This window comes from Lasioglossum baleicum, chromosome 1 (assembly GCF_051020765.1).
Source record: "Lasioglossum baleicum chromosome 1, iyLasBale1, whole genome shotgun sequence".
NCBI lineage: Eukaryota > Metazoa > Arthropoda > Insecta > Hymenoptera > Halictidae > Lasioglossum > Lasioglossum baleicum.
In genome coordinates this window covers 9,287,662-9,314,647 of record NC_134929.1, presented here as the reverse complement: position 1 = coordinate 9,314,647, position 26,986 = coordinate 9,287,662, and the positions used below count along the sequence as shown (strand labels likewise).

General features: G+C 49.4%; 1 protein-coding gene across 5 annotated transcripts in view; it reads left to right on the top strand.

Moving 5' to 3' along the window:
- Nucleotides 1-450: 450 nt before the first annotated feature.
- The window catches only part of Herc2 (E3 ubiquitin-protein ligase HERC2), a 28,339-nt gene continuing 1,803 nt past the window's right edge, over nt 451-26,986 (top strand). The window contains exons 1-14 of one of the 5 annotated variants that reach the window (XM_076428855.1): nt 451-958; nt 1,039-1,239; nt 1,319-1,529; nt 2,189-2,446; nt 2,534-14,808; nt 15,179-15,502; nt 15,599-15,908; nt 16,289-17,010; nt 17,118-17,556; nt 17,636-17,859; nt 18,272-18,426; nt 18,545-18,951; nt 20,927-21,382; nt 21,458-21,560. In XM_076428855.1, the coding sequence (XP_076284970.1) occupies nt 766-958; nt 1,039-1,239; nt 1,319-1,529; nt 2,189-2,446; nt 2,534-14,808; nt 15,179-15,502; nt 15,599-15,908; nt 16,289-17,010; nt 17,118-17,556; nt 17,636-17,859; nt 18,272-18,426; nt 18,545-18,778 (15,546 nt within the window). In that variant the 5' untranslated portion in view covers nt 451-765 and the 3' untranslated portion in view covers nt 18,779-18,951; nt 20,927-21,382; nt 21,458-21,560. Of the gene's footprint in view, nt 959-1,038; nt 1,240-1,318; nt 1,530-2,188; nt 2,447-2,533; nt 14,809-15,178; nt 15,503-15,598; nt 15,909-16,288; nt 17,011-17,117; nt 17,557-17,635; nt 17,860-18,271; nt 18,427-18,544; nt 21,383-21,443; nt 21,564-22,211; nt 22,469-23,300; nt 23,514-23,590; nt 23,924-24,277; nt 24,441-24,507; nt 24,656-24,733; nt 24,873-24,946; nt 25,145-25,270; nt 25,539-25,634; nt 25,765-26,216; nt 26,474-26,548; nt 26,712-26,808; nt 26,917-26,986 lie in introns of those variants that run through there. The other 4 variants (XM_076428870.1, XM_076428848.1, XM_076428842.1 and 1 more) reach the window with 4 other exon arrangements.

The following is a 26,986-nucleotide window of genomic DNA, read 5'->3' as shown; positions in this document are numbered from 1 at the left end:
CACACAGGCATCGTGAACGAAAAGTTTGATAATAATCGCGGGATGGACTATGTATACGAATATTCAGTAATGTATTACCTGCGCCGTTTGATATCCTCCGCCGATTATCGCGACTTCGTTACCGTTCGTGACTGTCGCTCGAGTTTTTTTAACGATCAATAGAGAGGCGAGAAGCGGATAACATATTTTCTGTTACAAAATTCGGCTGGAAAATGTGATTCGATAGAAAGAGCAACTTCGAGGAACGCGTATTATTGTTGACGTTTGGCAATGACAGCTTTAACCGATTGTAAATCAAACGATCGTTCTTGGAACTTGTCAAACGTATACTGTCATTATGGTGTCGTTTAAAGACAATGAGCGATTCCAATGGATTCCAGACGATTTACAACGAGAAGAAACGAATGTATCGTAAACTCGGAAAATTCATCTAGCCGAGGGTATTCGAAAAATTTCCTCCAACTATTTTCACTAATCTACGATAAGCGTTGATGCAAAATTAGTGAAAGGTTAAACTTCATTTTAAATTGATTCAACGTTGTTTATGCAGCAGTACAAGCCAGCAAAGTTTACAAAACTAGCTGGTAATCATCGCATGTGAAATAAATCGCTACATAATCCACGAGAATGCATTTTACTGGACATTAAAGTAAGGCACTGTTAGATTACAGAAAATATGCGTTCATAATCGCACGATACTCTGCTAATAAATTAATTTTATAAAAATTCAATCGAATTAACCAACCGTCAAGTAAAAGAATCAACATGAGCGTTCCACTGGATATCGTAGTTAGGCCAGAGATTCGTTTGGACGCAAAGTGGCTTAAAACTGATCTGAAGCGTTTACTTTATCGAGACGGTTTGGCCAAACTATGGAACGAAATGATACGGGATGGTGAGATTGTAGGTTCTTTTAGTGACGGCTTAATCAACTCGGCAGGCATAACAGCTAGAAAAGGTACCAAAGCTATATATGGTTGGCACTGTTTGTGTCTCTGGTATGTTATATAGGTTTAACGGATCTTTGATATTTTTCAGGTGAAACTGGCCATTATTATTGTAACATGAGAGTGTTGTCATGCTTGTGTTGCGATGGTATTTGTGGTCCGCAACATGGCTGTAATTGTGGACCCTGTCAGAAGCTAGACGAAGAGGAAGCGTCAAGAGCAAATGCTTTCGCGGAAAAAACTACTCCGGCCCGACGCACTATGGACTCTTGGCTCTGGGGTCCCCAACCATGTAAGATATTATTATAGAATTTTCTTTTATCGTCGTAAGTTTTTGAATTGTTTTAATAGTTAACAAAAAATTTTTCCAGCACTGTCCGACCTAACCGAATGCATCGATTTACTCATCAAAGAACAAAGGAAATTGTGTCACGAAGTAGCGAACAGCACATTATCCTCGACAAGACTGAAACAACGATTGGTAGTAGCACGACGATACTTGATGGCTCTTGTTCGTCACAAACCACACGAGACCAAAGACATTCCAATGGCGCCTAAACCAGCCGCTAAACTACAAAAAATGTATTGCAATTAATCTTCTATTTCTCAAACTTTGTTCGCGTTCGAACGAACCGTCTAGGAATTATTGGGTTGGCAAGAAAGTAATCTCGGTATTTTAAGGAGAAATAAAACCGATTTTTTTTATTCAAGCAATGAACTTTAATCAATAAAATACTTTCCATTTCGTTCGATGATCTTTTGCCATCTTTCTGGTGGTTTCATAATTCCGCGTTCATAAAACTTCTGATCCTTATCGCCAACAAACTGATCCAAGTGCGATTTCAGGTCATCATCATTAGCGAATGTTTTACCATTCAAAGAGTGAAATGTCCGGGCTATATGGTGGATGTGACATTCACTTTTTAACCAAGCTCCAATAATTTTTCACGTGTTACCAAAGATGTGTGTGGCCTAGCGTTATCGTGGTGGAGCACGTGAAAAATTATTGAAGCTTAGTTGGGAAGTGATGTCACATCCGCCATATAGAAAATATTCAATTGATTAAAGTTCATTGCTTGAATAAAAAAATTCGGTTTCATTTCATCTTAAATTACTTTCTTGCCAACCCAGTACTTAATTGTCGCGTTTAGAGACGAAAGGATTTTACTTCTGTAGAGTGGTAGAGTAGCTACAGTTGAATCGAACGAAACGATTTCATCGGGCACGTGTAATAATTTCAGGATAAGACCGAACGAGAAGGCGACGTTGGGTTTAGCACGAGTAGGCTCTCGCGCCGCTCTAAATTTCTCGTTTGCGTACCTACGACGGGCTTGGAGATCCGGCGAGGATATAGAATTTTGCAGTGAGCTGTTATCGGAATCGCTGGAAGCTTTGCAATCGTTACCGGAGGCGACGCTGTTCGACGAGACGAACGTTTCTCAAGTCTGGCTGGAAGTGGTGGAACGATCTGCGAAATTTTTACGACAAGTTGTCACGGGGTATACGATCCTCTTCGAGTTTGCTACTCGATATTCCAACATCGAACCGTCTGGCGAACTAGAATGTAATCTCTTTGGTTTTTTCAGGGATATAATCAGTGGAAGATCATGGTGCCCCATACCGTTGACCGATCAGCATACTGCTTTGTGCCTGTTGCTGGAATTGGTCACGCAAAGAGCTACTCTATCTAGCTTGTTGGATTCCGTTTGCCTGCTGCTTCACCTAAGCGGGAAACACAAGCATCAAGACAATCGCGTGATACCACCGGGAAGCACGGCGCCGTTGGTACCATTGTTGAGGCGATTGAACGCGATCCCAGCCTCGAAATCGAGACGTCCAGACGAGAACATGGCACCGGGTCCGTGCGAAGTTCTGCTCAAGTACTTGAGATTGCCCGACGATGACAGCACGTCCGTCGACCTACGGAAAGCGGCGGTGATTATAATGTGCAATTTGAGCAGGCTGGCCGCTCCGCTGCTGCCACCGTTGGTAATCGACAGATTCCCGAAGAGTCAAAATCAAACGTACCAGGAAGTTTTAGCCTGGGGTACCGTGAAATTCGGGAACGGCGCGTCCCCGTTTTACTGCGACGCGATCGCCGAGCTTGGTATCAAGCAGCTCTGTTGCACCGAGAGAGCTCTAATGATTCTTTCGATCAGCGGGAATGTTTATATGATGTACTACGGGTCCGAGACGCAATATCCGCAACGGGTGCACGGTTTCTCGGATAAACCGGTAACGATGATCGCCTCTCATTCGGACGGCAAGCATTACTTGGCTCTGACGCAAGAGAACGCTGTGTATTCGTGGGGGAACGGAGACGGCGGTCGATTAGGTCACGGAGACAGGACATGGTACGACGAGCCAAAACTGATCGAGGCGTTGGTCGACAAGAACATCGCGTTCGTCGCGTGCGGGAGCACCTACTCGGCGGCACTCAGCTCGAACGGTGAGCTCTACACCTGGGGTCGTGGCAATTACGGAAGGTTGGGTCACGGGAACTCGGAGGACGTGACAGTCCCGACGTTGGTCACCGGCATGAACGGGCACATGGTCGTGCACGTGGCGTGCGGCAGTGGTGACTCTCAAACGCTGTGCGTCACTGCGTCTGGCATAGTGTTCTCTTGGGGCGACGGCGATTATGGGAAGCTCGGCAGAGGCGGTTGCGATGGATCGAAAACGCCAAAGATCGTCGACAAGTTGTTGGATATAAACGTGATGAAGGTGTATTGCGGCAGTCAATTCTCGGCTGCTCTGACGGCGTACGGTGAGGTATATACCTGGGGGAAGGGCGAGGCTTACCGTTTGGGTCATGGGAACGAGGAGCACGTCGACTATCCGAAAGCGATCGAGACACTCAAGACGAAGAAAGTGAAAGACCTATGCGTAGGCAGCTTGCACGTGCTTGCCTTAACAGAGGATCAGTTGGTCTACGGTTGGGGCAGAAACGACTATGGCCAGATCGATCCGGCGCTGGAGAGCGTGGTAGCCGAGCCGACGATCTGCCCGACTCTGTCTGGGAAGAACGTGATCGGGCTAGCCTGCGGGCCAAGTCAGAGTTTCGCGTGGTGCACGTCCGCCTGGTCGGTTGTGACCAGGGTGCCGTTCGTCGTCGACTTGTCCGAGGACACGTTCCGGCTGTTGGACAATCTGTTGAGCAAGGCTTGTGAGGGATTGCCGGGCACACGACCACCCACTCAAGACCGCGAGTGTCTGGCCGTGGCCGCGTTGAATTTGCTTCGACTGCAGCTGCACACTATGATAACGCACAACATCGAGGCGAAATCGCTGGGACTCCTCCTCGGTTCTTTGAAGCAACGATGCGTCACGCTGGCCAGCGGCACTGGAATTCTAGCGACGATCCAAGAGGCGGCCCAAGCGGTTTTGCAAACCGGCTGGAGCATTCTCCTGCCGACAGCGAACGAACGAGCGAAAACTCTGTCAAACTTTTTGTCCAAGTCGAACGGAACCGACGAACAGGCGACCGGTGATAACAACAACATCAGCAGCAACAACAACAACAACATCGACACGAACATCCACAATATCAATAACAGTAACGTGAACTTGAACGTGAATGCCAACATCAACGTTAACAACAACGGACAACGTTTCATGGCAGACTTGTTGGTGTCTAGTTTAATGGCAGACGGCGGTCTGGAGCTGGCGTTGAAGACCGCGATCAAAGCGGAAACGAGTGAGCTGATCGACGACAAGGAGTTCTTCGCGACGAACGGGACGACAACGACAACCTCGACGACTACGACGACGACGACGACGACGGCCGCTAGTAAATCCAGCGACGTGGTCAAGCAAGCGAAAGAGCTTAATTCGGAGAAGAACAGCAACACGAGCATCTCACTGTTGCAGCTGGTGAAGCAGCTGATCAAGAACGGTACATGTACCACGAGATCGAAATTGCGTCTAGGCTGGTCGTCGTCGGATCAGTCGATTCGCGGAAACGAGGAGTCGTTGATCTGGCAGAGGAACGACGCTTCTCCCAGTTTGAACCTTCTGCTCAAATTTCAACGGTTGGTAGTGGCGCGACTATACGATTGCGTTCATCAGTCGCGAACGGAGAACTCGTGCGACCAAGAGATGCTCGGCGCGGAGTCGCTTCTCAGTAAATACATTTCGCTGATCTCCAGTCACGTAACCGAGATTGCGACACTGGCGGCCGAATTGGCGAACGCGAGCCTCAAACAATTCGTGTTCGTTTGCACGGTATTGAGGGGGGACATTGTCCACGTTTTGCTACCAGAGCTGATCACCTGCCTAATTCTTCTACAAGTCGATTACCCAATGCTGCTGCTCCGGATGAACTGGATGGAACGAATCGGACCGATGTTGGAGGCGCTCGACCGGTTCAACAAACTAGTACCGGGCATCGAGAGGAACGAGACGGACGAGCTGTCTTGGCCGGGCATCATAGCTCCGCAGCATAGCAACAAGATCTCGCTCTCGGACGAGCCGTCCGTGATCCGTTGGGCCGATCTGGAGAACCATAATCGAGACGGTGGTCTTTGGGTGGTGATCAACAACAACGTGTACGACGTACAAGACGTGGTGCGGTTCGAGGCGACGACCGCGACGGATTCCTCGGAGGAGGGGATTCGGGAGAAAATCACGTTCGGATGGGATGGCGGCTATTCCGGTGTTTCGAGCACGGCTCGCGGTCAACAACAGCAACAATTGCCTCCGTTGCCACCGCGATCCATGATGGATTCGTATTTCGTCGGGCATTATTGCCACTCGGAGCCGGAGACCACCGAGATCACGATCCACGCAACGGACGCGTGTTCGTCTCTGCTCGACGCCGAGCGAGCCCTCGGATTTCTTTTGGGATTGCACGCGCACCGAATGCGACAGAGCCTACCGTTGCAGCCGGCCGAAGAGGAGTCCGGCGTTTGGCTGGACGCGAATTTTTTCCGCGGTGGTTTGCAGGTTCTACAGCCGCCGAATCCATATGAGGAGGAGAAAGGAGAGGCGAGGAGCAACACATCAACGGCGGCGAACTCGCCGACCGAGCCACAGCTGCCGCACCAGACCCGTATCAAGAATGAGCCGCAAAAGGAGAAGGACGACCGCGTGACGGCGTTCGTGCACGCGCTCGCCGAGACCCACAGAACCGACCCGCAGGTTCACGCGTTCCTGACGATCGTGGACAAGTACTCGAAGGCGAACAATCTGTTGGCTCATACCGAGTTCTCCGGCGATCACCCTGTCGAGGAGGTAGGCCGTTTGTTGATGGCGGTGATCGTGAAACATCTCAGACTAGGATACCAGGCGATCGAGACGATCGATCAGGAGATCACGGGGAACGGGGTGAACGGGAAACTACCGAAACCGTTGGCCGACATGGTTCGAGCGATTCATCAGACCAAATGGAACTTCATCCGGATCAGGCAGCAACAGAACAGAAGCTACAAAGAGGTGTGCGCGCCGGCTCAAGAGAAGTGCAGGTTCCTGCTTCACGAGATACGGTCAGCGACCAGCTACGAGATCAAAGGATTGCGCGACGCGAAGCTATTGCACACGGTACCGAGGTTCAAGAGGGCGGTTCGAATGGTGATAAGGGATATTGTTCGCGGGAACAGAGGATCGCCTAGCAAACCGGAGGATATCGTGAACGTTTCGATTCAGAACGGGAAGATTCGGAAAAAGTCGGAGGAGGACACGACGCCGAAAGAGGCGGCTACCGTTTCTGTTTCCGTATCCGTATCCGGTAAACCGTCGCCGCCATCGCCCTCCAAGCTGGAGAACAGCTCGGAGAACGACGCCAGGAAACGAATCGGCAAGATCGCCGAACGGGTCAGACAGAGGCCGTTGAACATCGATGCGAGCGAACTGATGGCAAACGTAATCAATTTCGTGGTCACCGAGGACGGCGCGGACGTGGAGACTTTGCGCCGGGCAATGTACTGTCAGACGCAGCGGGCCAAACTGCGAGAACAGGGAATTCTGATGATGCGAGAGCTGCTCAGCAAGGACAATCTGATCACGTCGGTCAAGTACTCGTTGTTGAACGGCTGGCTCGGCTTGATTCACGAGAACACGCGCGTCGACGAGAACACGATCACGCATTGCCTCGACAATATTCGATCGATAACGCCCTATCAGAAGTCGCGAATCATTCTGTCCGAAGCGGAGGTAACCTCGTGGGCGGTGAAAGCGCTGCGGGCGTACGTTGTTCAAGCGGAAGTGCCGAGCAAACCGAAAATTAGCGACAAGAGCAGCCTGAACCAGGGTACGTACACTTGGTTGCGGAAACTGCCGAGGGCCAGGTTTTTGCTGACGATACTGGGCATGTTGACCAACTACCAGCACGCCAACGAGATTGGCCTGTTAATCAACTCGGGCACGTTGTCGAGCGTGTTGACGTTGCTTAGGCAGATCGGACCGGCCGCTGCGACAGCGACAGCGGCAATGGCCGCGAACGGAAACGCGAACACAAACACGAATGTAAATGCGACCGGGAACGCGAGCAGAAACGCCACGATCGTGGCGACGTCGTCAACGGGACCGGAATCGGACGAGTTCAAGTTCAAGGACGCTACGACCGCGATTTACGAAGATACATTGGAAAAGAGCAAACCGCCGAGTGTGCAATTGACCGGCAAGGAGCTGGCGGCCTTGATGAAAGTCGGGACTCGAGTGGTTCGCGGGGTGGATTGGAAATGGGGCGATCAAGACGGTCCTCCGCCCGGCGAGGGGCACGTGATTCACGAGCCCGGTGTGGACGGTTGGGTTCGAGTCCAGTGGGACAACGGCAACACCAATTCGTATCGCATGGGCAAGGAGGGCAAGTACGACTTGAAACTGGCCGAACCGACGACACCACCGGCGACCGACAGCGACCTGGATACTCCGCTTGACACGATCAAGCCGAATTCGAGCTGCCAAACGACGAGCGACCCGGTACCCGACATTCGGCCGACCACTTGCCTCAAGTCCGCTTCTCTCGCGTTGCTCCGCGTTCTGCTGCTCTGCTGCGGCATAGTGGCCGACAAGGTGACACCATCCGCCATAAAGACGCTCGCCTCTGTGTTGCGCGGCGTAACATCGGCCGCGCATAAGGCCGACACCGTGAACTTGGTCGGCTCAATCGGTTCGATCGGTCAGTCTCCGCGAAGTTTCTCGCTAGAATCCACGGAGACCTGGGCTACGCTGAGCATGCTCAAGGCGATCGCCAATTCCACTGAGCTCTGCAAGTCGTTGAGCACCAAACCTTGGATTGATTTTCTTCTGAACGTGATCGCGGAGGAGCGAAACTCGAACCTGGAGAAACAGATAATGGCTGTGCGGTTGCTGAGCACCATTCTGCCATGTTGGTCAGCCGGCAATCCGAACGCCGTGCCGTTCCTCGAGAGAACATTCCGCATAATGGGCCGTATCGCGCTCTCCTGCGATCTCGGCTCCTCATCCGAACCGTACGCGAACAGGTGTCGCGTGTCCCTAACGGCCTCTCACAGCTCGACGATCGTTGAGGAGCTGGTTTCTTTGATCAGATATTTGCACTCGGTTCCAAATTGGAACGCGACGCTGAACGCGTTCCTCGCCACGAAACTGTCTCTGGCGTCGGACCTGCTCAGCGACGGACCTCTCTACCATATACAAGTGAACGAGAACGGTGGAGAGAACAGCCTGAGCATCCAACAGACGGTAATGGCTACGCTGATGGTCATCGGAGGACTCGACGACAGGCCGCGAATCGGAGATCTGGTTGACGTGGACGGACAAATTGGAACGATCTACAGGTTTACCAGTCACGCGAAAGTTCTCACGAAGATGCACAACACCGACACGCGGCACAAGCTGCCGTTCTTCTCCGTGAAACGTGTCGCGGAGAAGTTTCGTCTGGACCGTATGCCTATGCCGGACTCGTTCTTGTCGACCTGGGCGAACCTGTTGCTGGGTCATCGCGGATTGGACAAGCGTCCGAACGGGATGCCGGTGATCGCCGGCGCCGTGAACCCGTCCGTGCTGCGCACTCAGCAGCAACAGCTCGCCGCGTTGAACGCAGGGAAAGCGGTTCTCGATCACCAGTCCAAATTGAGAAAGATTCTAAGACAGCCGATCAACAAGAAGAACGAGTGCAACGCGCACGACGATGATGTTGTCGATGTCGCTGATGGCAGAAGTTCTGCGGGGGATGTCGGCAGCAGGGTTGTCGAGACTAACCTCGGAACCAGACGCAGGAGACGCGTCCACACGCGTAGAGTCAGTGCTCGTTCTCGAACGAGCACCTGCGCCCGTCTCCAAGCAGCCGACACTCGTGCCAGAGACGTCGTCACCGCTGCCACCATTGCCGACGACGAAGCTGACGACGACGACCATCACCCCTACCGCCACCACCAACACCACCACCGAGAGAACGTGGTCGACGATCTCGATAACGAAAACGACCGCGTCGTTGACGAGGAGGAGAGAGACGACGACAACGATGACGAGGACGACGAAGACGACGACGATGACGACAACAATAACAAGGACGAGCTGAATGCCGAGCAAGAGATCAGGACCGACAGTTTTTGGATCGGCGATGATGCGCGACAAGCGCCACCGAACGGCAAGGTCGACGTCGATATCGACAATGACAACAAGGACGAGCTGAACGCCGAGTACGAGATCGGGACCGCCGGTACCAAGATCGGCGACGATGCGCGGCGACCGCCGCCGCCTCACGGTAAGGTCGACGTCGATATTGACAACGATAACGATAACGACAACGACAATCGAATCGACAACGACCGCAACGAGAGCGACAACCACGCGGAGGTCGTCGAGGGCTGTCGCGACAGACGTGCCACGTTATTCCAAGAGATGCTTCTCCGGGCGACGAGACCGCAACCCTTAAGACCCATCTTCAAGCGGAGAGAATTGGAAGTGGCCGCTTTGACAGTCTCGCAGTATCTAGCCTCGGAACTGAGTCACTCGCCGATCCAGCGAGCCGGAGGAGGTCCCGTCTCAGTACCCGGCTCCCCCGCGTCCGATTGTTCGTTGGTATCGCTGACCTCCAGCCAGAAGAAGCACTGCAGAAACTCCGGGAATGCACGGAAGAGCCCTCCGCCGATGAGCCCTCTGATAGCGCAGTTGACGGAGATGGGTTTCCCGAAGCGAAGCGTCGAGTTCGCGATCAAGAGCCTGAACACTGCAGTCGGCTACATCACTGCCGAGAGCGTGGTGGCCTGGCTGCTCGAGAACCCGGACGCGGCGCTCAGCGACAGCGAGACCTTGTCAAGTGTTTACGGATTGTCGGATCCCGAGGATTCGACCAGCGAGAACGTCGACGACTCTCCGTCAGCGAATGACGCCGTCTCCTCGTCGATGCCGCCTAACTACGTGAAGAGATCCGATTTTCTGTCGGTCGACGAGTACGCGACCTACGTGCGAGACAACCTGGTTCCTGGCATGCTGGTACGGTGTTGCAAGAGCTACGAGGAGGTCGAGTACGGGGATGTGGGGCAGGTGACGAAGATAGATCCGGGAGGCCTGCACGATCTGAACGTGCAGGTCGCGTGGCAACGATGGGGTGCCACCTACTGGGTCCGGTTCATTCACATCGAGCTGTTGGGACATCCGCCGACGATACCTGGCGGGCCGGTCGCGCTCAAGGTCGGCGACAAGGTCCGGGTGATGGCGTCCGTGACCGTGCCCAAGTACAAGTGGGGATCGGTGAACCATCAGTCCGTCGGGATCGTGACGGCCGTAATCAACGACGGGGAAGACGTGTCGGTCGATTTTCCCCACCAGAGCGGTTGGACCGGGTGCGCGACAGAGATGGAGAGGGTGCCGTCCTTCCACCACTCGTTCTCCTGCAATTCCTGCCATCTGCTGCCGATCTCCGGTCCGCGGTTCAAGTGCAAATACTGCGAGAATTACAACCTCTGCGAGAATTGTTTCTACACCAAACGGTGCCACCGACATGGATTCAGCCGGATCGTCGAGCCCGGATCGGCGGCGGTGTACGCCGGGAAACCGGGCAGATACCACCGACAAGACTTTGCGGAATCCTCGCTGATCGACGACTGGTCCAAGTGTATTCGAACGCTGACCGTGTCTTCACGGGAGAACTGGGCGGCCCGACTGGTCGACGAGTCAGGCTGGTACTGGCAGAGCTGCGGCGTCCAGTGTCAACATTGGATCCGTTTAGAGATGTTGCCCGGCATACTGGTGCACTCGCTCAAGATACTGGTGAACCCGCAGGACGGCAGCTACATGCCATCGCTGATCGCGGTGTACGTCGGCGAGACGTTCAGCCGATTGGTCGAGCTGGCGACGATCAACGTGTGGCACGCCGACACCAGCGTCCTGCTTCTCCAAGACAGTAAAGAGTACTACCCGTGCATCGAGATCGCGGTGAAACAGTGCCGTAACGGTGGCATCGATTGCAGGATACACGGGCTTCGGATCGTTGGCAAGAAGAAAATCTTTGAAAACCAACTGGCCACCTCGGTCTCGTTCCTGGCCTCGGATTGGGAGATCGAGCAAGAGCAGATGAACGCGCAATGGCCCACTGAAGCGCCCCACTACTCGGCAGTCTACGTCTGGGGATTGAACGACAAGGACCAACTCGGCGGCCTGAAGGGCTCCAAGATCAAGTTACCGGTCTACAGCGAGGTTCTGTCCAAGCTGAAGCCCGTCTACATCGCCGGCGGCAGCAAAACATTGTTCGTTGTCAGCCAGAAGGGGAAACTGTACGCTTGCGGGGAAGGCACGAACGGTCGGCTCGGCCTCGGCGACGATAGCAACGTCTGCGAGCCGAAGCCGATACCGTTCCTTGACCAGTACGTGATCAGGAAGGTGGCGGTGCACTCGGGCGGCAAGCATGTTCTCGCTCTGACCAAGGATGGCAAAGTGTTCTCCTGGGGCGAGGGAGAGGACGGGAAGCTAGGCCACGGCAACTGTCAGACGCTCGACAAACCGAGGCTGATCGAAGCCCTCAAGGCGAAGAGGATTCGAGACATCGCCTGCGGCTCCGGACACTCCGCCGCCGTGACCAGCAGGGGCGAGCTCTACACATGGGGCTTGGGCGAGTATGGCAGATTGGGCCATGGGGACACCGCCACCCGATTCAAGCCGAAGCTGGTGCAGGCGTTGATTGGTCACCGAGTGATACAGGTCGCGTGCGGTAGCAGGGACGCGCAGACGATGGCGTTGACCGCCGACGGTTCCGTCTATTCCTGGGGCGACGGAGACTTCGGAAAGCTCGGCCGTGGGGGCAGCGACGGCTGCAAAACTCCGTTCTTGATCGACATGCTGAACGGTCTGAGCGTCGTGCAAATCGAGTGCGGGGCACAATTCTCCTTGGCGTTGACCAAGTACGGCGAGGTTTGGACCTGGGGAAAGGGCGACTACTTCCGGTTGGGTCACGGCGACGACCATCACGTTCGAAAGCCCACGATGGTCGAGGGTCTGCGAGGCAAGAAGGTGGTCCACGTGGCCGTCGGCGCCCTGCACTGTCTCGCGGTCACCGACACCGGGCAAGTGTTCGCATGGGGCGACAACGATCATGGACAGCAGGGCAACGGCTCGACGACTGTCAACAAAAAACCGTCGTTGGTGCACGAGCTCGACGACACGCGGGTGAATCGCGTGTCGTGCGGCTCCAGCCACAGCATCGCTTGGGTTCTTTATCAGCCGGCGACCAGTAATCAACAACCGGTTACCTTCCCAACAACCAAAGATCCGCTCGGCCAGACCATGCTACGTTTCAAAAACAACGTCGGAGAGGCTGGCGCGACTTACGCGGCGTCGTGCTCGACGAGCGGATTCGCCGCTGCCGCCGGTAGCAGTGGTGGCAGTAAAATCCCCGTTCCCGGAACCAGCAACGGCGCCTACGATGACTGTGCGAGCACGAGCGGAGCTCGTAACGGCTCGAACGTTAACGGCAGCCGACCCTCTCTTGCGAGTATTATCTTGTCGCTAGAGAGCAACGGGGTGAAACAGCAAGCGTTGCAGCACGTGATCAACGCGCTTCGAATAATGCAAGCACGCATCGCCGTAGTGACCGCGCTTCAAAGCCACTCGACCTTGCGGATCGCCGCTGGTGGGCAAGCCAACTTGGTCAACGGCGGGAGCAACGGGAACGGATCCGGCGGTGGAGGAGCCTACACGCTCGCGGATACATCGCCTGACGCTGGAACGGTCGGAACGATCGCTACAATAGGAACGGCAGCAGGAGGAGTGGACGAGGCAAGTATCTGCACTGGCGTCGGACACGCCGTCTATCAGAACGTTGGAGAAAGCTCGCAGGGCGGCGGCGAGGCACCGGCGAACGCCGCCGAAGTGGCCAACTTGATCGCCAATCCTAGAACCAGCCCGGAATCGGAGGACTACCCGCTGACCATGTTCCCGTCGATGTCCAGCTCGGCGAGTCTGTCCTCGAGAGCCTCGAAGATGTCGAGCAGCGCGATGAGCGTGATCGCGGCGACGCTTACGTCGAACGCGCAATTGGTCGGCGAAGGAAACGGCTCGGCGGACTCGAGCCTAGATGATTTCACGTCGACGATCGCCGAGGAAGACGCTAGGATGTTGGTCGATCTGCTGAAACTGGCGGTGGCGAATCGGGTCTGTAAAGGAGCCCGAGAGACCCTGTCGTCGGTGTTAATAGCGCTCGCGAAGGTGAATCATTCGATTCGCACAATGATCCTGGAGATTTGCATCACCGAGCTGGAGGACACGGTGAAGAGTTCGAACAACGGGAGCAATCTGCCACAGCCGGTGGTGCAGGAGAGCCCGCACCCGTATATCGACGGTACCACGTTGACCGGCCACGTCAAGATTCCCGGCGCGGAGGCGTTGAGGGTTGAGTTCGATCGACGATGCTCGACCGAACGACGCCACGATCCGCTCGCGTTCATGGATACCAACAACAGGGTGGTGGCGGTGAAGTCTGGTCGGGAGTGGAGCGAGTGGGCCAACGGCGAGATCCGGATTCCCGGAGACGAACTCAAGTGGAGGTTCTCATCGGACGGTTCTGTAAACGGCTGGGGATGGCGGTTCACTGTACACCCAGTGTTCGCCAGCCTCTCGGGCCACGAGCTCGTCTCGGACAGAGCGGTTCTCTCAGAGCCATCGATCGGGCTAGCCGAGTCTCTGCTTGACAACGGTTTGATCGGGCTGGATAGGAACGAAGCGACGAGACTCGCCGCCACCCTGGCCCAGTGCAGCCAACTAAGCGTGTTGTCGGCCCAGCAGCGCATGTGGGCGCTCAAGAAGTTGCAGGTCGTTTACACGACCGGTCCTAGCATACGGCCGGAGGTCGCGCTCACCACCCTGCTCGGATCGCTGCCTCAAGCTCTGCTGAAACAATACTTTTACGAAGACCCGTTGGTCCGTGGTGGGAAACAGCTGATGCACAGCGATTTGTTCAAGGTGCTGGTCGCTCTCGCGTGCGACATCGAACTCGACGGGATGTACTGCTGCTCGGAAATCCACAAATGGTCCTGGTTTCGAAGGTACTGTCTCTCCGCGAGGGTCGCCAAAGCTCTGGTGAATCGCACGCCACTTCCGAGGCCGTTCTGCCTGGAGGTTACCAAGCGCATCAACGAGATGAACGCCGACGGTGAGACCGCCAACAGGGATCACGAGAGCCACCAGTTGTTCAAGCAGGAACACGACGAGCAGCTGTTACAATGGCTGAACCGCCGACCGGAAGACTGGACGCTGTCGTGGGATGGTTCCGGAGCGATTTACGGTTGGGGACACAATCATCGGGGTCAATTGGGCGGCCTCGAAGGTGCAAAGGCGAAATTGCCGGTTCTCTGCGAGAACCTGTCCGCACTTCGGCCGATCCAGCTTACGGGGGGAGAGCAGACCTTGTTCGCCGTCACTGCCGATGGAAAGGTCTATGCGACGGGTACGCAAACCATATAATAATATCATTTCTCAAACTTATTGTTATGCAATGCGTATCAGACGTTTGGACGCCCCCTATTATTTATTATTATTTTGATTGATTTTTTTTATCGTATGCTTAGAACACTTTGAAACATGATTACAGTAATCCCGCGATCTAAACGCGACAGAGCTTCCCGATCTAAGCCAGTTCGCCTACTCCTTCCACTGGGATAGTTTTCCACAATATCGTAAAACTTGCATCGAATCAATTTAGTTTAAAATAATGCGATGTGAAATGCGGTGCGTCTAAGCTTCTGATACGCACTGTGCTTCCCTTTCTGATTTCCCTTGTTCGATCGAATCTGACATCCCCGCTCTGTTCGATATAGGATACGGTGCGCTCGGCCGACTCGGAATCGGAGGAAACGACTCCGTGACGGAACCGACTCTTCTGGAATCTATTCAACACGTGTTCGTGAAGAAAGTTGCAGTGAACTCGGGAGGGAAACACTGTCTCGCGCTCAGCTCCGAGGGACACGTTTATTCGTGGGGAGAAGGCGATGACGGTAAATTGGGCCACGGGAACCGGATGTCGCACGATCGACCGAAACTGATCGAAGAACTTCTGGGAATTGAAATCGTGGACATCGCTTGTGGCGGTAATCACAGCGCGGCGATCACGAGCACCGGCTTGCTCTACACCTGGGGAAAAGGTGAAGTAAACCGTGCTCTGCGGCTTCCTCTTATTCGTCCTTTGATTTTGTTTTCGGATTAACGGAATACGGTAACTGTGTGTATTCTCGTTTTAGGTCGATACGGACGTTTGGGCCACGGGGACAGCGAGGACCAACTGACGCCGAAGCTGGTCGAAGCGTTGCAAGATTACAAAGCGATCGACGTTGCCTGCGGAAGCGGAGACGCGCAAACGCTTTGCGTCACCGACGACGACAACGTTTGGAGCTGGGGCGACGGGGACTACGGGAAATTGGGCAGAGGCGGCAGCGACGGATGCAAGGTCCCCATGAAGATCGAGTCTCTCGCGGGACTCGGGGTGATCAAAGTCGATTGCGGCAGCCAATTCTCCGTGGCTCTAACGAGATCGGGAGCGATCTACACGTGGTACGGTGATTCGTTCGCTGTTTCCTCTTTGCCCAATGATTACGTATCCTATCCGTTGCCCTTTCGACGAGTCTTCTGGGCTAACACGGCCCAGCCGGCCAGATTCTCCAGCCAACGTAATATCGGATTGCTCGACATTTCCAACTTTCGCTCGTCGTTGCGCCAACAGATGGCTGGTTCAATCTCACAGGCATTTTCGTTTAACCCTTATGTCAAGTTATGTAGTAGTAATAATCTACACCGCCGATTGAAATCGTACATATTTGTCGACAAATACAGAGTATCGTGAATGACGTAACGGTTAAACGTGCCACCTACCTTCGAGTTGTTACAGAAAAATCTGTCGACGCGTTAATATACTGATGTGCGTGTTTCTGTAGGGGCAAAGGAGACTATCATCGGTTGGGCCACGGCATCGACGAACACGTGCGTAGGCCGCGTAAGATCACGGCGCTTCAGAGCAAGAAGATCATCTCCATAGCGACGGGATCGTTGCACTGCGTAGCCTGTTCCGATAAAGGAGAGGTTTTCACGTGGGGGGACAACGACGAGGGTCAGCTGGGCGACGGAACGACAAGCGCACTCCAACGACCGCGGTTGGTTCGCGCGCTGCAAGGCGAGAAGATCACGCGAGTCGCCTGCGGAAGCGCACACACCGTCGCCTGGAGTACCACCAAAGCCACGCAGACCAAAATGCCCGCCGTCACGCCAATGGAGTACGATTTGGTAAAAGATCTTCCGTTTTCCGTGCTACACAGCCGACTGGTACTGTTGCACCACTTCGCCGAGCTGCTTTGCCCGTGTCTGCCGATGTTCCCGATCACCGGGCCCCTCAGTCTCAGCAAACTGGCCCCGATACTCGTCTACAGCATCAAAGAGGCGACCTTCCGTAAAGTGGTCCAAGCGACGATGGTCAGAGACCGGCAACACGGCCCAGTGATAGAGTTGAATCGAATACAGGTGAAACGGGCCAGAAGCAAAGGCGGCTTGGCCGGACCGGACGGTATCAAGTCGGTCTTTGGTCAGATGGTTTCGAAAATGTCTCTGCTGACTCAAGACGTCCTTTTCTTCCCGCACAGGGTATGGAAGGTGAAATTCGTCGGTAAGTAATTGTAACGCCCAACTCAAACGATTAAGAGATTGAGACGCGTTTGCGACGATTTGTTCATCTCATTGCTCACCGTTCCGTTCGTTCGTTTCCCCTGACAGGAGAGAGCGTGGACGACTGCGGCGGCGGTTATAGCGAGAGTATCGCGGAAATGTGCGATGAACTGCAAAACGGTTCCCTACCGTTGTTCATTCCGACTCCGAACGGCCGAGAAGACAACGGCACCAACAGGGATTGCTTCCTGTTGAACCCGACCGCCGATTCGCCTCTGCACTTGAACATGTTCCGGTTTCTTGGAATCTTGATGGGTATAGCGATAAGAACGGGCAGTCCGTTGAGCTTGAATTTGGCCGAACCCGTATGGAAGCAGCTCGCCGGATGCTCGTTAACTCCAGCCGACTTGACCGAAGTTGACCGGGACTACGTCCCCGGGTTGCTCTGCATTCGGGACATGGATCCCGACGAAAAAGTCTTTCAAACTCTCGAAATGCCATTTTCGACACCGTCGGCCGTAGGTCACGACGTACCGCTGTCGAACAGGTACGCGAGACTACGAAACACTTACTCGTCGACGCTCATTCTCGTTTCTTACATTTATATCTCCTGTCTCGGCTTTCAGATATCAAAAGATTACACCAGCAAACAAGCACGAGTACGTTCGATTGGCCTTGAACTATAGACTGCACGAATTCGATGCCCAAGTAGCCGCGGTACGCGATGGAATGTCCAAAGTGATACCTGTACCTTTCCTCGCGTTATTCAGCGGGACGGAACTGGAAACGATGGTCTGCGGCAGTCCGGATATACCGCTTACTCTATTGAAATCCGTCGCAACGTACAAAGGTACGAGAACCAACGCGCGTCGGTTGGCACAGACGAATCAAAACTGATGCCCTCAGCACGTGCTCTCTAATTTATTTGAAACGTTAACGTGTTAACGATGATATAACAAATGTTTTCAATGCAATGTAAATGGTATCGCAAGGTGAATGCTTTGCAAATTTTATTTTTTTCTCAAAGTCATTTTCGTCCGGAATTTTCAAGGTGATCGATATTTTTTTCTTGTAAATATATATTTCTTTTCCTTGCGTATTCCAGTTGACATTGAAACGCATTCCGAGATACTAATAACATGACCTTAAAGTGAACTCTTTTCGATTTCGAAAAAAAATTTTTTTCGCTCCGGGTCTACTGCATATTCTTCACAAATTCAGGTAGCGAAAACTTTACAAACGAGCCGCATGATGTTTTTCAGGCATCGAGGCAAACGCGCCGCTGATCCAGTGGTTCTGGGAAGTGATGGAAGAGTTCTCTAATCAAGAGAGATCTCTGTTCTTGCGATTTGTTTGGGGAAGAACTCGTCTACCGCGTACGATAGCCGACTTCCGCGGTAGAGATTTTGTCCTGCAGGTAAATCCGCTGTCGTTGCTTTTTTCTTCTCTCCCTTACCTATTCGTTTACGGATGCCGGCCAATTACGTTTGCATTCGCGTTTACAGTGAATCTTATGTAGACTTGCATTTTTCCAGGTGATGGATAAATACAATCCGCCCGATCGCTATCTTCCGGAAAGTTATACGTGCTTTTTCTTGTTGAAAATGCCACGGTACTCGTGCAAACAAGTACTTTGTCAGAAATTGAAGTACGCGATACATTTTTGCAAGAGTATCGACACCGACGAGTACGCCCGAGTCCAAGCTGCTACCAATTCCGACACCGAGGAAACCGACAGCTTAGCCAGCGAGGAACACACTTCGCTCTAACGAAATCGATCTAGTCCGTTTTTCGTTTCCGTTTCCGCGGATCCATTAGCAAATAACGTCGATACGGATCCACCGATATCGTCGTGAGACGCGAGAAAAGGGACGCACGTTACCGTACCACGAATTCACGATCGGTCATCGATCAGCGGAACGCTACCGCATCGGTATTGTTCGTAAGTACGATATTTTCCATTATGGCGTTGCAATTCGTTCGTACCGAAAGAAAAAGGATCGCTATCCTGCCCTTTCTCCGTCTTTCTTTCTTTTCTTCCCGTTCCACTAGTTCTAGTTGATCGACTCGGTTGCAATGTACCGTTTAAACTGTGCACGATCGTTCGAACTCGTAGATCGTTAGATTTTTGTTAACGATATATGTGCCCATAATTATGAAAGTAGTCCAAGTCAATATTTAAAAAACAAATAGGTTCGTCTGTTATTTCACATCACATTATTCTAAACTAAATTAATACAATGTAATTCTTACGATATCGTCAAAAATGAACCGTTAGATAGTGCTTGTTATTTCAACATTATATGGAATTCATTTAGTGTTAACCCTTTGCACTCGGAACTATTTTAACACGAAAACCAAACATTTCTTCCGATTTAGAATATTTCCATTCTTTATGATTCTTTTTTATGCATATTCTATGATGCAATTTACTCATACAATACTCAAAATGTTTAGTAATTTATTTTATATAAAATAATGTAATAACGTAACAATTACTTTACATTACTGATATAGCAATATTTAAGTGGTGCCTCGTCGCCAGTCGAGTGCTAAGGGTTAATATCCTTTTTCTTGAAATATCTCGAAACAAGAAATACATGACTCGGACCACTTTCATAATTATGGGCACATATACAGTAAATCCTTGATGTAAGAGCATTCCTCGGGTCCGTGCTGTTTCTTACGTCGTGTGGTTCTACTATTTTTTAGCCGTGTAAACACGTGTGAACACAGACCGCGCGGCCGAAGGCCCAAGAGATCGCTTCGTGCAATAAATAAAATTTCTTTATTTTTACTTATTTTTAATGAAATTTTACCAACGTTTCTGTGACATTTTTCTGATTCAAATAACATCAAACAAGATATAATTTGGTCCATGTCGACTGTACCTACATGTGAAGCATCATGTATCACTTTAGAAATCTGTTGGAAATGGTTTCATACCAAGAAATGAAAAATAAAAACGTTTGATATTTGTTTTTCGTAGATCCTACGGTTTCTGTTCTCTTAGATCAAGGCTTTACTGTAGTACCAGTTACGATCAGCAAGCAACGCCGATTCGAGTTAGAGTGGGAGTATAAAGTATTCGTATACCTTCTAAAAACGAATAAGATTTTCAAAAATCGACCTAACAGCTTGAATTCTTTCGAGACGTTAAAAGGGTTTCCTAGCTAATGTGTAAATAATTTTCTTTTTTAAATTGTTATAGGCACAGATAGAAAATTTAATAATCGTGACCTTTACTTTTTCCTTCGCAAGTGTGACAAATGACAATTAAAAAAAGAATTATTTACACATTAGCTAGTGAACTAGTCCTTCTAACGGCTCGAAGAAACTCAAGCTGTTGGATCCAATTTTGAAAAAGTTATTCGTTTTTAAAAAGTGAATACTTTCTACGCCCACTGTATACATATATATATATATATATATATATATATATATATATATATATATATTCGAAACGAATGAGTTCAAACTTCCGTCCTAGGTAAATACTTTGTTGCGTGGTGTACGTTCTTTTTTTTCTTCGAAACCTCGGATTTTATTTAGCAAATGTACGATATCTCCTTTTAGTTGTCGACATGATTATGGTTTAACGATCGTTCAAGGCGTCGAAGCAAACTCGAAATTTTTCGTATCGACACATTTTTATATTTCATCAATGTGCAACTATGTTATCGCTATTATTTATTGTCTCGCTGATCTTCGATAAAACAAAAACCCAAGTATTGTACATATATAATTATGGGTATGCGTGCATGCATATGAGAGATAGAGAGATAAAACGAGCGAGAGAGAGAGAGCGAGAGAACGCGAGCGCGTATGCAATACCGTGTCAAGTATAAATAAGTAAACATACACTTAATGCAAAGTGTGCTTTCAATGACAAGATACAACAACAACCAATGCTTTAGTTTACAGATGATAATAAAAACTTTTAAATGAGAGCAACAACATGGTCTTTTCGATAACGAATTGTCGATGCGAGTCGCTTTATCATTTCTTTACAATAAATTACTTCAATTTACGCAACACCACGACGAATCAATGTTATCGTATCGTTTGACGCGCATTGAGATTTACACATGTGGCGATGACGAATTAAAAATAAAAAGTTTACAAACGAATAGAATTTTTCACTCGTTTGCAACACTCGAATAATGGTATCGGTGTGAACGAAAACATTACAATCGTAGTTTCGATAATGAAATAATTGGGGAAAAAACAAAGTTGTCGGAACGATAATGTCTGCGAAAGAAGCTGCGCTTCAGTGATCAACCACCGCAGAGCTGTGATACACGCGTGTTGCATATTCTACGAAAGTGAAACAGTATGTTCCGTCTAATAAAGACCAAGGTATTTGTATAGAAGTGTGTGCTTCGTTCTTTTTTTATTTCTTTTGGAAACAAAAAAAAATTGCAAAGTCTTCAGCAAGTGATTTCCAGGTGCGCACGAGATGTATCAGCTCCGCGAGATCAGTAGCGAGAACACCACGGAGAACCCAGACTTCATCGGTGCAACTGCCAGACCACGCGGATGTTGTAATAATCGGTAAATCAAGTAAACCAAACATATTTATCGTTTCGAACCGTTGCAAAAATATTGATCTCTTTAAAGTATCTAATATTTGAATTATATATAACTACAGTGCGAATCTTTATGCGTTTATGAAGAAATTGGCTGGGTGCAATATAAAACAGTGAAAGATTAGGAAAATTTAAGAATATTGTAATGTTTTTAATATAACGAAGTCGTGAAGGGGGTAAACTCGTTTCCAGGATTGCAAGGGTGCGGGATGCGCCTTCTAATTTCTCGATAATCTAAACATGGGGGTTTTCAGTAGTCAAGGGCGCTAGATAAAAGATCAATCTAGGCCGCAATCGTCCTGAAAAGTTCTATGTTTACGTTTACGAAGCGTAATTTGCGATTCCATTTCGAAGTTCCACCTTTATCCGTTTGCGTGGGATCTCCAGTTTGCACGATAAATCAGTTTATATTACGATGAAATAAACAACTTGTCGTAGTAATCGCTGGCGCACAAAGCAAGAAAATTCTACAAAATAAAAGGTTCGAGTCGAGGTTAAAGCTCTACTGAGCCTACCTGCTACCCTTCCTGCTGCTCACAATCAATGGAGAACATTTTTATTTTGCATAAAGATCCACAGTCTAATGATAACATTGAATGAAATGTATTTACAGGTGGGGGAAGCGCCGGTTGCAACACATTGTATCACTTGGGAAAATCGGGCATCAAAGCTGTCCTATTGGATAAATCGAAATTAACGTCTGGAACCACATGGCACACTGCAGGCCTCGTATGGGGTATACGCGGACCGGACGACGTCGAGATGCAACTACTCAACACTACCAAACGAGTGCTCAAATCTTTGAAGGATGAGACTGGTATCGATCCAGGCTGGATCAACAACGGTGGACTTCTCATCGCTCACACTATCGTAAATATTCGAGAACGTACAAAATTACTGTACGGAGTGGACCAACACTCGGAGTAGGATTCGGCACGGTGAAAATTAACTTTTTCTAATCATTCAATACGTTCCTCCTTGAATAACCGAGACGTGGGAGATTCGTCTTTTTTGTTCTTCTAGCCAGTACCGGTTTCCTTCTTCGAAGTTTCCACATCTAGCTCTTACCTAGATCTAGCTTATCTAGCTGTTAGCCCTTGGCTGCCTCCTTTTCCATCTTCTTCCAAGTACTCTACTCTACCTACCGTTCCTATATATTTGTGCCTACAGTTATATCTCGCACTCTCAACTTTGTTGTATTGCACCTGGGAGTGGTGTTCTCTAACTCTTTCTGTCAGAGTTTGAATTATATCTGCTTGCCACCTCCTTAAATGCTCTACTCCTAGCTGGCTGTATCCCAGTCTCCCTAAATAGCCCTCTCGGGAAAAATTGAAGTATGTTTTTTTATTTTTTAAGCACTTTAAACCCTTCTGGGTTTATTTCGCTTTAGAAGAATACAAAGACAAGCTTCAACATTTGGTTTCGCTATGGGTGCGTCTACATTATTAGAGGAGGTCGAAGGCCTAGACTAAGTAGGGCATTTATTATCTTGCGTCTTTGTGAATTATACAATTCGCATTGCCATTATGTGATCAAGGGTTTCGCAGCTCTGATTGCATTTACACTGGCTATCGCGTTGATAATGTACCTACCCGCGAATTGAAATATTATCGAACAAGTTATACATGCGTTGAAATCCTGATCTGAAGGCTAGTCTACCCTGTACAGTTACAGACAATATTTTCTACAGTCGACGTTATAGGAAAGACTGGACGAACTCAAAAGACTGGTTAGCGGATCGAAAATACTCGATCTTGGAGCGCGTATAATCTCGCCGAAAGAGGCGAAAGATCTGTTCCCTCTGCTCGACGAGAAATCATTTCGGGCAGCTGTCTACTCTCCGACAGACGGAGTCGTCGATCCAAGCATGTTGATAAACGCTTTGGTAAAATCGGCGAGGAACAATGGTTGTCAGGTGAATAGCGTACTCGAGTTTTTTCGCTGATCGAATTTTTCTGTTTGCTCTAACTCTGTTTTCGATCGTCTATATAGGTGATCGAAGATTGTCCAGTGACGAAGATATTAACGGACGACATCGGTCCAAATAAGAAAAAGGTTCGCGGTGTCGAGACGCCCTATGGGATTTTGAAGAGTGACGTTGTTCTAAACGCTGCCGGGGTTTGGTCGAAAAACGTTACGAACTCGTTGAATGTGGACATTCCACTGGTACCCATTAAACACGCGTATGTTGTCACCGAACCGATGGCGGAAGTGGAACAGCGACTTCCAAACGTTCGGGACGCGGATCTCAGTCTGTACTTTCGAATTCAGGGAAGCTCGATCGCGTTGGGTGGCTACGAATCAAATCCTATCCTAATAGGATCCGTAAGTTCTCATCGAATCTGCCTGCGAGTCTTTTCGTGCGAAATTGATCACTTTCTCACGTCACCATCCATGATTTTGTTGAATTAGGGAGAACAAACAGTTCCCGAGATAAAAATTCGAAAGTTAAAGCCGCGCGTTTTCGCCAAAATCGGCAAAAATTGCAAACTTTGAAGGCCTGTAATTTTTAAACAAATTCTAAACCGGCAAAGTGATGACTTAAACCTCCTCTAATTTCACATGGGCTACAACATATTTCATTCAGAACAAAAACCGTCGATGGCGACGTGAAATACTGATCGATTTCATCTTTCGCGTTCTCGCAATTTCTATTATGATTTCTATTTTATACAAAAGGCACCCGACAACTTCTCGTTCAGTCTGTACGAGCTAGATTGGGATATTTTCAATGTACTCATGGAAGCCACGACTCGACTGATGCCGAAATTGTCCGCCACCGGGATCAGAACGACCGTGTGTGGTCCGGAAAGCTTCACGCCCGATCATAAGCCACTTATGGGTAAAAATCAAAGATTACATGATCTAGTTATTTCTAATTGAATTCGTTCATGTATTGCGTTTAAAAGGTGAGGATCCACGGTGCAGTGGACTGTTTCATTCTTGCGGTTACAATAGTTCTGGTATGATGTTGGGAGGTGGATGTGGAAAACAGATTTCACAATGGATAATTAATGGTCGGCCAGATTATTACATGTTCAATTACGACATCAGAAGGTAATACTTATCCCAATCGACTGTATCACAGCGTAGCAGAAAAAATTACATTGCATCGCGTCGATTGTCGTCTCGTAGATTTATCCCAGAGCAGCGAAACAATCTCACTTGGATGACCGAAAGATCTTACGAAGCCTACGCGAGAAATTATAACATCGTATTTCCTCACGATGAACCACTGAGCGGTAGAAATCTCAAAACGGATCCTTTTCACGATGTAAACTCTTCATTTCTAATGTTTGATGTCAATCTTTGCCAGAGTTGTCCATAGAAACGATTTGCTTGTTGCAGCTGCTTGTCGAAGAGGGTGCCATTATGGAAGAACGTCAAAGCTGGGAACGACCCGGATGGTTTTATCCGAACAAAAGAATTCAAATTGTTCCGTATAATTATGAAAAACCATCCGAAACGCCGGGAAACGAGAAAGACGAGTATCGTGAAATATTGGAAAAAGAGTATAGTTTTGAGTTTTCATCGTTCGACGATATGGTAAGTAAAATTATTCGATGATGGTTGCGTAGATAAATATTAGAGGTGGGCAGGTAGACGAAAATTCGGGTCGGGTCGGATACCCGCCCACCCCTAATAAATATTAACAATACGTGGTTCCTCTAGATTCGAAACGAGGCTCTTGCCTGTAGAAACAATGCCGCTTTATTCGACATGTCCTACCTTGGAAAATTTTATCTTTGCGGTCCAGAAGCACGGAAAGCGGCCGACTACTTGTTCACGGCAGATACGCGATGCGAAACGAACAAAACAATATACACTTGCCTACTGAACAAGGCTGGAGGAGTAGAAATGGACTGCACGGTTACAATCCTTGAATCCGGTTCAAGTGGAATCGTGGATCCGATATTCAAAGACATAGCATTCTACGTCGGTAGGTGTTGTTCTGTCCCATAAGTTTACCGTCGACTCTGACTCCTGTTCTTTACTTTTCATTATCTACTTCGCGTTCGATTATTTTGGATATCAGTCTCGAGCGGGGCGGCGGCGTATCACACCTGGGCCCACATAAACAAAGTCATAGAGGAGAAAGGTTTCGATGTATCTTTGCACGATGTTACCGAACAAATTGGTATCCTGTCGGTTCAAGGTCCTAACAGGTATTGTAAACATAGAATACACTAACATTCGTGACAGAATCGCACACAGAATGATTCTGTACGGAAAACTAAACCGACAATTAATCTATATAAATATATATAATTGCCAGTTCCTCTATCTTCTGTAACGGTAAAAAATCTTGAAACACAGAAGGTGTAGAAAGTTGAAATTTGGTACACAGATAGCCATTAGCCCAAAGGGGTGCAACGATTTGCTTTTATCCCGGAAATCCTTCAGGATTAATTGCTAAAATAAATTACTACTATGCTAGTATAGAACAAAATTTTGTATGGTAGAATAGCAGGAGTAATCTAGTTCGAACAGAATTTAGTTTGAAGTCACGTATAGCGTGTACGCGTGCTGACTTCTCGGACTCGTTCATACGAGAGATTTCATTGCATATGTTTGACTTAGTTTTCCTTTAGTCAGATTATATCGTATACGATTTTAGTCGAAGCATCGTGGAATCGTTGATAGAAGAGGAAATATCGGACGAATCGTTCGGCTTCTCGACCACCAGATTATGCAAAATTAGAAATCATCTGGCACGATTGATCAGAATCAGCTTCGTTGGCGAACTCGGTTATGAGATACACATACCCAGGTCGTCGTGCAAGTCAATTTATACATCCTTAATGGAGTACAGGAACAAATATAACATGAAACTCGCTGGATTCAGAGCACTGTACAGTCTTAGTTGTGAAAAAGGTACATTATAGAAAATACGAACAGCGGAGACAGCACATTGTACAGGCTGAATGTGTAACGAAATGTTTTCCTCAGGATATCATCTTTGGGGCTCGGATATTCGAACGGACGATAATCCCGTCGAAGCTGGATTAGGATTCGTTTGTCGCGATAACGGTCGCTATCAAGGAAAATCGTCAGTCGACCTGTTGCGACAAAATGGAATCAAAAGAAGACTGGTGCACTTTCACGTGGACAGGTGCGTATATCATAACGGAAAACCGATAAAACACGCTCGATGGTATTGTATACGATAAACGCAATAAATACAACGGTCTTAATTTTTGTTGCAACAGCTGCATCCCATTGTGGGGTTTGGAACCTATTTACAGAAACGATGTCCTCGTTGGATATCTACGAAGAACAGAACGAGGATACAGCTGTAAAAGCAGTATTGGTCGCGGGTAATAACCGATCAAATTTCATTATTGCTTGTTATCGAGCGTAATGACTTTAAACTTACTATTCTTTTAT